Here is an 11,097-nt window from a genome sequence, read left to right as displayed (position 1 = left end):
TCAGTATTGAGTAAAAAAGAAGTACAACAAACTTATCCAACTATCTAATCTTACCTCCTAATTTGAGAGAGTACATGATCTCTCTGTAAGCACCTAATGTTCTCCATGACTGCACTGTTTTCCTCCATCTGAGATGTCAGCCAGTCAACAGTTAACTTGTCATCTTCATACTGATATGTCTGTGAGATACACAATTGAATTTGCTAATAAATACATCACCAGAAACAGTTTATTGAACAATATACATGATTATTTTGAAATATATTCAATATACTAGCAGTGTAGGACTTCAATTGAATGAATGGACAGTTTCTCTCACATCATATATTCAAAGAAAACTTTGGGATTAAAAAAAATATTAAAGATACAAATGAAGATTTTTGACTAGCTGCTGCAGACTAAACATTCTGACAAGCTGATGCAGACTAAACATTCTGACAAGCTGATGCAGACTAAATATTCTGACAAGCTGATGCAGACTAAACATTCTGACAAGCTGATGCAGACTAAATATTCTGACAAGCTGATGCAGACTAAACATTCTGACAAGCTGATGCAGACTAAGCATTCTGACAAGCTGATGCAGACTAAACATTCTGACAAGCTGATGCAGACTAAACATTCTGACAAGCTGATGCAGACTAAACATTCTGACAAGCTGATGCAGACTAAGCATTCTGACAAGCTGATGCAGACTAAACATTCTGACAAGCTGATGCAGACTAAACATTCTGACAAGCTGATGCAGACTAAACATTCTGACAAGCTGATGCAGACTAAACATTCAGATTAGCTGCTGTAGACTAAACATTTCATATTTTTGTTTTTCCAGCTTTCAAAGTCTGGATGATGATCTCTCTTGAATATGATTCAAATATTAAGCTTTTGTCACTTAATTTAGGAAAAATTGTTTTTCATTAAAAGCATCACAGTGATAACCTCTTTTGACAAGACTGGCCATAGATAACTAAGTAGAGAACAAAACTTACATGTATAGCACCTCGGTCCTCAACAAACCATCTACTCAACATTGAATCTAACTGTGCCTGGGTTGAATCTGGAATGTGTTGTTTCATTAGACTTTTAAAATGTATCTCCAGCAGACGACGTCTGAGTCGCCAATAAAAGAACTCACGAGATTTGGACCACTCTAGAACTTTCTAGATGAAAGATACAAATGATAATTTTGTACATACAATAATATAAAAATAATATAATTGAATTTTATTAAGTGTAGTATCGGTGTGTAGTGTATGACATGATGGGGCTGCTTGGCTACAGGAAATACGGCATTTTCTCAATCTTTGGACTCGAAGACAAGCCTTATTATTATTATATGACGTGATATATAGTTTATAATAGCATCCTGGCATGTAAATTGTAGGGCAACATGGTGTGAAGACGCTAGTGATTGTATGTATTTTAGATCATTGTTGCTGGGCTTCATTAGGGAGACAGGGTTATTGACCAAAATCAAGCTTATATAATTTGAGAAAGTAGATATGCACATAGATATATATAATTTTAAAAATGTATTAACAAAAATTTTATAGAATTTTTATAGAATGAATGTAAGTAATATGTGTATCTCCTATTGAAGTAGGTGAGTGGAAAGAGCTGAATGGGTCTGACAATCAACATATGACATTGTCTCCATTTCTTACCGTGATACAGCCTTTCTCCTCCATTCTGCCTGGTGTGTCGTGGAGATCAGCAAAAGTGACAGCTACAGAGTGATATAATGATGCTAGATGGTCTTCCCTTTCTTTGAGCTCAGTCTCTAGCCTGGCTTTGATATCTGGAGTCAGACCTGGACTCGAGATTTTCTCAATCAGTTTCTTGGCTTCAACATCTAGGCGACCTATACATTTATCCAAATCTTTTCTGCGGAACTTGATTTCCACTGTTCCTTCTGGTTCCAGAACACCTCCCCTGTTAAAGACAACAAGCAAAGGTCACAGACAAATATATATATATATATATATAGATAGATATATATAGATAGATAGATATAGATATACATATACAAATATAATCAAAGTTTAAGAGCTCTATCTAAAATAACACCTCTGCTATCAATAACAACAGGCAAAAGTTCGTTTCTACTAACCTTGAGAGACTGTCTGCATACATTTCCATGTAGTCTGGATTAATGAGTGGATCCACAACCACCCAGGAGCCACCTCGTAACTCTCCATAGGGTGGGATGTAGACAAATATTGGTTGTGTGTACTCTCGAATGGCATCCACTATGTAGGAGCCAAACTTCAGCACTTGATCATACATATCTACAGCAAAATTTTGAAGTCAAATATTTTAAACCATTTAAATGGTAATTTTTGTAAAAATTGAACAGCTTGATCCTTAAATGAACACAACTACAAAATTGTATAACTAACCAACTTTAGTCTTGAATGAACCAAATCTCAGAATTTGAGAAATGAACAATTTTATCCTCCACCCATTTGCTCCTAATTTAGAATTTTAAACTCACTATTAAAATCCTATGCAAAGCATAGGTCATAATAATCTTTTGATTTCTTATGATCTATAATTTATTTTTAAAAAATCGATAATTTCTTTTTCTGTTGGAAAAAAATTGCTGACTTCTTTTATATTAAGGTTTGGAGTTCTGTGTCTAGAAAAATGTTTAAAACAGTGAGACCTCCTAACCTTCATGGAGTTTGAATTATCCTTCAATTATTTAACATTTCAATCCCCCATGGTTACTGGACTTCTTGAATTATCCATTGGGAATTTTATTATCTACCACAAGTAACTGAGTGTTCAAAGACTGAATCATACAAAATGAGTAGCTATTTAAAAAATCCTTAAAGTCTTAGACCTTAGATTGTGCCAAGTGATAGATGATACCTTGAAATCTTTGTTCAGACCATCATGTTAAAGTTAATAGAATAGAATTTTCCTTTTGTTAAGTAAATGACTAAAAGCATTTATATATAATATTAAATGATTCCTAGCAATGGAATTGAGAAGCTACAAAAAAAAATCCCTGGTATCACACACAAAGACTGCATCACAAAAGTTTGATATTTTGGCACATCGGCACAATTTAGGCCATGTCATGCCCACATCACAAAAGAAGAGAACGTATAAGTTCAGCGACAGGACCCCATGATGATCTGCTAGCTACCAGTACAGTTTAAAAAAAATCAAACTAAAACTCTATGACCATATCACAGGATCCTAAAACCTTTCTTCAGAGATCAGTAACAGGAAAAAGAAGACGAGGCAGACAGAAAGTGATGAGATGACAATATAAAAGAATGGAAGCGCTGTCATTAAAAGAGATTCTATCAAAGGCAAAAGACAGGAATGGAGAAAAATGGTCAACAGATCTTGCGTGGCGCCTCAACAGACTTAAGGAAAGGTGAAGGTGGTGAATAATATATTTATGCGTACCATGGTCTTTGAGGAACAGCCAACAATAGCTGGTTAAGCAGAAATGATGAAGCATACATTTATATAACAAGTTTTTTTTTAATGTCCTAATTAGATCATCTCTACACACCTTTCATGCCCCCAGAGAAACCTCTCCAGTTAGCAAACATAAATAAAGGCAGTTCTTCCCTGGAGAAATCCTTGATTGCTTGTGCAGTTTTGTAAGCAGAGTCTGGGAACCAAACTTGTCCTGCTTGTTGGATAACCTGAACAAGGAGAAAGGCTTCAAATAAAACAGAGATTGAGAGAGAAAAAAAATCTAGAATTATCTAGAACCGACAGTCAACTGACCTTAGATTCAGAATCAGCATTAGCAGGGTCGGCAGGTATGTGAAGTTCTACAGAGCGGGTCTCTACAGCAATCACACCTACTGGTATACCACCAAGCCTAACAAAATGTTAATTAATAAATACATTTAGTCCACAATCGTTTCTTTCTATAACCCTTTTAGTTACTGTAAAGAAGGAGGCTGGTTGGTATTTATAAAGAACTGGACCGTTTATTTATGTTACAATCCTTTGTGGATCAAACATCCTTAGTGCTGTATGGGTGTTTTAAATGAGAGATCATTCAAGCACAACCTTCTTCACAAGGTAACTAGAAACTACTAAAAGTTATACAAATAACTAACTTTAATACAGAATATCTTATCTTATCTTGTATGATACAGACGTTACTTCAAAAAAGAAGATGATTACGTCCTACGCGTCATGCATTTAGTCATGCATATTAACCAATGACCTAAATTCTGCCAAGTCACTGCTTTTCCTGGCTAGCTCGGGCAACCCATTCCATGCTCTAATAGTGCTAGGGAAGAAAGAGCATTTGTACAAATTTGTCCTAGCATATGGAACAAGGAATGTGCTTTTATCTTTGTGTCTTTCTGAGTATTTTATTAAATTTTGTTTTTGTAGATTATGGTTCAGTGTTTTGTGTATAATAGCTACTTTACTTTTGAGTCTTCTATCAGGTCACAGTTGAGTTTCTGTCACTTAACCTTTTTCTATCCTAATTGACGGATACCATCGTTGATTTGAACTCATTAAATTAAATTAATGTTTGATTTCATAAACTTTCCTGTCTCATTTAAAAGAATTTGCATTCCCCTTTAATTCTATACCAAGTAAAAAACATTTTCTGATAACAAATGAAAACGTTATTGAAGCTTAACCAAAAAAAAAAGGTAGTGAAATGAAGAATTTGTTGAAGTGTAGAAAATAATTATGGAGTGAAAGAGTTTAACAATGTAGTCACCATAATATTGCCAAAACAAAATTTATGTTTACAATTAAACATAATTTAAAACAATATGCTAGCTGGTAGGTGGCAGCAAGCCAAACAAGAAATACAAAGAGAATTACCTAGCTCTGCCTGCTACTACAGTCTGTGCCCACGGCTGCATTATTTCATCAAAAGAACCATCATCAAAAAACCCAGATTGAACCTTGCCATTATCTAAAACAAAAAAATCAGACTTGATGCACTCAGTCATGCTACACCACATACAAATTGCCACAACTTGAATTGATGACAAAATGTAATATTAGATACTGGTAGATACAAGAGTTTATCCTATTTTCAAATGACGACACCATATTTAACTACTACCTCTTCTTCCAGCTAACATAAACCTTGGGTCATAGGGAGCTCTAGTTGGACAAAACTCCACCGGTCTGTCTATAGGATCCAGCGGCTGAATGATTGGCAATATGCCAGCTTTTTTCTGCAGGATGAAATTTAAGTCAAAAAAATTTTTTTTTAATTACAATTTTAATTTGCGTGCGTATGAAAAAAAAATAAAAAAATAATATAAACTTTAGGTTACTTATATTGGACAAGCAATTTTACATTCTCATATAGGACATCTAATCAAACACTCACGGTTCTCATGTACGACAACCAATGTAACACTTTACAGACTCCCTCAAAGTCATCTGGTACAACAGCATGTGAGACTCCATTGTTATGCATTATTTGAATACCTCCAAGCTGACTGTTGCTAGTGTATACCTCCCGACCTAAAACCTAAAGAAAAGAGTATACGTTTTTTTTTTTTACTACAGTATTAGACGAAAAAAAAAAAAAGTTAATCAGTCTAAGTCATGTGTCTCCAATATTAGAGCCAGAGTTATAAATAGAAGTTAAAAGTTCACCTTGTTGAGGGCACCAGCACCTGTGAGTATTATGAAAGAACTCTCCACTTGAATGACTCTTTGACCCAGACGAACCAAATAAGCTCCAATACCAATAGCTCGGCAGGACACCTGAACACAAATTAATTATTATGATCAGACAACCAGCGTATACATTTATTGTAATATTTTAATATTTTATTTTAATACATTTTTAATAAACCTAATTTTTCATACAATTTATTAGGATTTGGAAACAAAACAAATGTTTGTACAGTTTACAGCCTAGACACATTTCTTTGTCTACATTTCACCAATATATTGTTTCTACTGCTGATTTCAATGTTTTCTATAAAAAAGGGTCGACAGGACACAGAAAGTATATATTTTAGAATTCAACAAAATGATCCTATGTAAAAGTTAAAAAGAACAAGTTCCTTAATCCTTGAAGGATCTTCTTATTGACATACACTCTGGGACACTGACAAGTTTTTTTTTTTTTATCTCCCTTTTGATTTACAAAGGAGCACCAGACAGAACTTTAGACAACTATTTTGGGGACTTTTTGTGAAATTGAGGACTTTTTGTTGGCTTACAAGGAAAACCAACTCCTAGATACCCCCTCCCCCCCACTGGTCCACAAATGAAATTGGACCAAAAGCGCTCTGAGCATGCTATAAGCATGAAAGTAGCGCTATATAAAAGCTATAATAATAATAATAATAATAATAATAATGATATAAATTTTGAAACCAGGTTTATTATTTTTTTTTTTTACTGATTAAAACAATCAGTGTCAAGTAACTTTTCAAAAGAAGGATTAGTTCTTTTAGCCCTGACTCAATATCACTTGACTGTAGAACTGTAAGTACCTACCAAATTGATGGTGACTACTTCATTATAAGCTTGAGATGTCTCCCCAGCAATCATACCAGCCATGCGTAGAGACTCTACACCAATACCATCTTCTTTACCTAGTACAATATAACAAGTGAAACTTATAGTTTACCTCTTTAGTAGACAGAGAAAACATAACGATTGGTTTGAAAGAAATTACTTGTGCGTAACTTTATTGCCGTCTAAGGTTAGATCCAGCAACTCACCAATGATGTCGGTTATTTTATAACGAGATTCTCCCTCATCTTCAATCAACTCGGCTCTCACTGAATTTAAAATGCTGACCTTCTTGAAGTCATCAGGACGGAGGTACAAGTATTTGAAACCCTAACAAATCAAATAATTTGTTACAATTCTAAAGCAAACAATGAAAAAGTTTTAAACTAAAATAGTTACTTTCATTTCTATGCATTTACTTATTTAAAAAATCACAAAGAGACTAGAGAAATAATTTATATGTCTATACTACAATTAAAACACACAAACAAAACTGAATTTCACACACACAAAACTGAATTTCAAAAATAAGTATGTTACCTTCTCAGGGTCATTGGCATCAAACCAAGCAACTCTAAACAGATGCTTCAGTTCTTCAGCCATTCCAATTCTAGCTCCACTATTAGCAGAAATATACACTCTGGGAATGCCCAATTTTCTAGACAACTCTGAAGCTTTCTGTCAACAAATTAATTTTTGTTTAGAACTAGAGACAACATTCTGTGTGCAGAACTAAAAGTAACATTCTGTGTGCGGAACTAAAAGTAACATTCTGTGTGCGGAACTAAAAGTAACATTCTGTGTGCGTAACTAAAAGTAACATTCTGTGTGCGTAACTAAAAGTAACATTCTGTGTGCGTAACTAAAAGTAACATTCTGTGTGCAGAACTAAAAGTAACATTCTGTGTGCGGAACTAAAAGTAACATTCTGTGTGCAGAACTAAAAGTAACATTCTGTGTGCAGAACTAAAAGTAACATTCTGTGTACAGAACTAACAGTAACAGAACTGGAGGTAACAAAAAACAGTAAAAAAAAACCTAGAACAAGATACAAGACTATTCTGTAATTACCTTGAAAAGTAAGTCTTCTAAAGGACCAAAAGAACCAATCTTGAATGTCATATCATTAGCAATTAAAATAAGATCTCTACCCTCAGGGAATTCTGGTGTTTTGATGGTCATTTTCCATGCAACCATGCCAATCTGAGAGCAAAACAAAACAAAATTAAAACAATATTAACAGAAGTGCCGACACCAATGGCCTGTGAAGAGGTTTTGTATCCTGGCATATGGATTGGTTGTTTTTTGTATTAAATCTTTAAGTCTGAATCTCATATCATTATATGCATTGGCATGTTAATATATGTGTGACCTCTAGAGAGTGCTTACGTCCATCGTATCTAACTTGGGGTCACCTGCCAATCAATGAACTCAATGTGAAGGACTAAACAAATAAAAGGGGGAGGGAGTTGTTCATCTGGAAATATACCTAGTCCTAGTTACCTTAGAGGTGTGGCTCTTCTAGTCCAGCCCCCCTAATAAAAATTAACTACTAAGTAAACAAACTCAGTTCCCTCGAAAGGTGTGACCTCTAGAGAGTGTCAATACGCTGACATGAAACCTACGTCCATCGTATTGAACTTGTGGTCACCTGCCTATAAAAAAACTCAATGTGATGGACTAAACAAATAAAAGGGGTGGGAGTTGTTCATGTCTACCTCTGGAGATATACGCACACAGCTAGACAGACGTCTGATCAGCATGACGTAGTCAAGGAATGTAGCATTTTAACATGTTAACTAACCTACTCAAAGGTCAAGACAAATTGAAAAAAAGTGCCAGCCATTGCTGCTCTGTATGTAAAGCGCAATTATGATATTAAGTTTCATTTCTATTTATATTAAGTTATAATAAACGATGTTTGGTGCATATTGATAATGGCTCTATTTATAATAAGCACATTATTTTGTTTTAATTTTGTTTTAATATAAACAATAAACATTAATACATTCTACAACAGACATTAATGGAACGAGGTCCACTTTATGCATATTAAATAGGTGTACTTTTTACTATCAGGTTTACTATCCGGTAGTGATATCCGACCGGAGCCGAATATCACCGGAAAGTAAAAAATGCCGGATATTTGGCAGAAGCCGGAGCGACTATCCGGTGCACCCCTAGTTGGCAGTACTAACCAAGATATTTTAAAAATTGTGTTTGATCAAAAGTAAAAAAGATTGCGTTTTATTTGGTAGAGTTTAGAAAGGTTTCAACAAGGTGTGAACCAGACACAGTTCAAGTTTACCTCATTCTCTCCAGGTAATCTGTTCTGAGTACACAAGTGGTTGTGACTATCTAGGACTAACTCAGTGCAGGAGATGAGGTCCAGTGGAGTCTGACTAATGTCCTTGTTGTATTTCTTCAAGTGAGACTCCCACTCCTTCAGCAGAGCCTGACGGAACATCTCAGGGAAGTCATACACATAAGTGGTGCCTGACGACTGGGCCTGGTAGCGTTTCAACTGTAAGTGATCTTTAGTCAAGTATGGTGTGCTGATGAGTAGACCATGGAGTGGACCTTGCTTGATTCCATATGCTTCAAACATTATCTGAAAAAAAAAAAAAAAAAATGCAGCAAAAAAAAAATGTCATTGTTAAACTCAACAAACAAACAAATGCAAACTAAAAAGTCCTCTTACAATGTCAGCTTAACTCCTTCTCTCCTAATTGATGATACCATCATTGATTTGAACTCACTAAATTAAACTAATGTTTGATTTTATAAAGCATTCATTCCCCTTAAATTCTATTCCAAATAAAACATTTTTTGATAACAAACAAAAACATTATTGAAGCTTAATCAAAACAAAGAGAGTGAAATACTACTGAGCAAAATGAAGAATTCTGTTGGAACGTGGAAAATAATTACGAAGAGAAAGAGTTAACTAATTCTTATTAAAAAGTCTTCTCATAATTTTTTTTTGAAAACTACACAACACCAAAAAAAAAAGGATCTACATTCTACTTTTAGTGAAACATAGAACACAGCTTTATCATAGTGAAGATATTCTATAGATGATATCATGGGTCTCGGTCTAAATGCTACGCTGTTAGATACTACACTTGACAGATAAAAAAAAACAAACAGGATGCACATAGCAAATATACTTCAACAATCTTACCTGTCCAGTCCTGGAGTCAGTGACTTCTTTGTATAAACTGATGTCCAAGTAGTAGCCACTTTCATTGGTGATAAATACTCTGATGGGAAAACTGAGACCAGTGCCAGCCATTCTGTAAATACAAATCACAGTATAAGTTAGATTATATAGAGTTATTGAATTACCTCACTCACTTCAGCACACCCCAGATCAACAGTACTAGCATGTGGCGCAAGCATGCCTATCTTCTTATCTTATATAATACAGACGTTACTTCAAAAAAGAAGATGATTACGTCCTACGCGTCATGCATTTAGTCATGCATATTAACCAATGACTTAAATTCTGCAAAGTCACTGGTTTTCCTGGCTAGCTCAGGCAACCCATTCCATGCTCTAATAGCACTAGGGAAGAAGGAGTAAGCCTATACAATACTAGTTGTGTCATATAAAGCACAGGTTAGAAAATAAATTATGGTTTTAAATATTTGCATAAACATTTCTTTTCAAAGTTATTAGTAAGAGTGTGAAGAGAAGTTTGAGTGAGGAGGGAGTGAATGTGAGAAAGAGTGAGGAATTAAAAGATAGGAAAGGGGAGAGGTACAAATGTACAGAGGAAAAGAAAGAAGGAGGGAGTTATGGTAAGCACAGTTGTTTGTTGTAGTTGGAACAAACAGAAATAAATTTACATAATTAAATCACCTGATTGTAAACTTCAGTTCAGCATTTAAAACTCTGAGCTTCCATAGCCTTGACCCATATCTCATGATCATATTTCTAACAGTCTCCACCAACTATATTACAAATAATTAGAAAATATCTTAATACAAAGTGAAAGAAATTTCATTCAAGGTAAAAACTACAATCTGTAACTAGCAGTGCAAGCAAGCCAATCAAGTACAACAACCTCTTACAACTATGTCTTAAAGTTATCTTACCTTGCCAGGCTCTGTTAAAGTCAATGTTGGCACAAAGTTTAAGAAGATATGATTGCAGTCAGTTTTCTTGGACTGCAACAAAAAGTTCAAGGGAAATGTGAATCATTCAAAGACAGAACTACACAAGTATAGAATAAGAAATCACTCAATACAGAACTACACCAGTATAGAGTTTAGTAATCATACAAATACAGGACTACACAAGTATAGAATAAGAAATCACTCAATACAGAACTACACCAGTATAGAGTTTAGTAATCATACAAATACAGGACTACACAAGTATAGAATAAGAAATCACTCAATACAGAACTACACCAGTATAGAGTTTAGTAATCATACAAATACAGGACTACACAAGTATAGAATAAGAATCATACAAATACAGTATAGAGTGAGTAATCATACAAATACAGGACTACACAAGTATAGAATAAGAATCATACTAATACAGGACTACACAAGTATAGAATAAGAATCATACAAATACAGTATAGAGTAAGTAATC

The 11,097-nt window shown here is 34.5% G+C and overlaps 1 protein-coding gene across 5 annotated transcripts in view; it reads right to left on the bottom strand.

Annotated features, from left to right (window-relative positions):
* Positions 1 to 11,097, bottom strand: part of LOC106052906 (acetyl-CoA carboxylase-like) — a 46,168-nt gene that overhangs the window by 2,328 nt on the left and 32,743 nt on the right. For all 5 annotated transcript variants that reach the window (XM_056033265.1, XM_056033267.1, XM_056033266.1 and 2 more), the window contains 18 exons: positions 10,590 to 10,661; positions 10,354 to 10,445; positions 9,674 to 9,785; positions 8,798 to 9,100; positions 7,561 to 7,692; positions 7,030 to 7,167; positions 6,699 to 6,819; positions 6,472 to 6,569; positions 5,617 to 5,727; positions 5,345 to 5,488; positions 5,072 to 5,186; positions 4,825 to 4,918; positions 3,754 to 3,850; positions 3,533 to 3,668; positions 2,111 to 2,288; positions 1,665 to 1,932; positions 990 to 1,160; positions 55 to 179 (listed from right to left, as the gene is read on the bottom strand). In XM_056033265.1, the coding sequence (XP_055889240.1) occupies positions 55 to 179; positions 990 to 1,160; positions 1,665 to 1,932; positions 2,111 to 2,288; positions 3,533 to 3,668; positions 3,754 to 3,850; positions 4,825 to 4,918; positions 5,072 to 5,186; positions 5,345 to 5,488; positions 5,617 to 5,727; positions 6,472 to 6,569; positions 6,699 to 6,819; positions 7,030 to 7,167; positions 7,561 to 7,692; positions 8,798 to 9,100; positions 9,674 to 9,785; positions 10,354 to 10,445; positions 10,590 to 10,661 (2,507 nt within the window). The remainder of the gene's footprint in view (positions 1 to 54; positions 180 to 989; positions 1,161 to 1,664; positions 1,933 to 2,110; positions 2,289 to 3,532; positions 3,669 to 3,753; positions 3,851 to 4,824; positions 4,919 to 5,071; positions 5,187 to 5,344; positions 5,489 to 5,616; positions 5,728 to 6,471; positions 6,570 to 6,698; positions 6,820 to 7,029; positions 7,168 to 7,560; positions 7,693 to 8,797; positions 9,101 to 9,673; positions 9,786 to 10,353; positions 10,446 to 10,589; positions 10,662 to 11,097) is intronic.

Source organism: Biomphalaria glabrata, chromosome 6 (genome assembly GCF_947242115.1).
Source record: "Biomphalaria glabrata chromosome 6, xgBioGlab47.1, whole genome shotgun sequence".
In the NCBI taxonomy this organism is placed as follows: Eukaryota; Metazoa; Mollusca; class Gastropoda; family Planorbidae; genus Biomphalaria; species Biomphalaria glabrata.
Note: the sequence above shows the minus strand (reverse complement) of the source record. Positions and strands in the feature narration are given on the sequence as shown.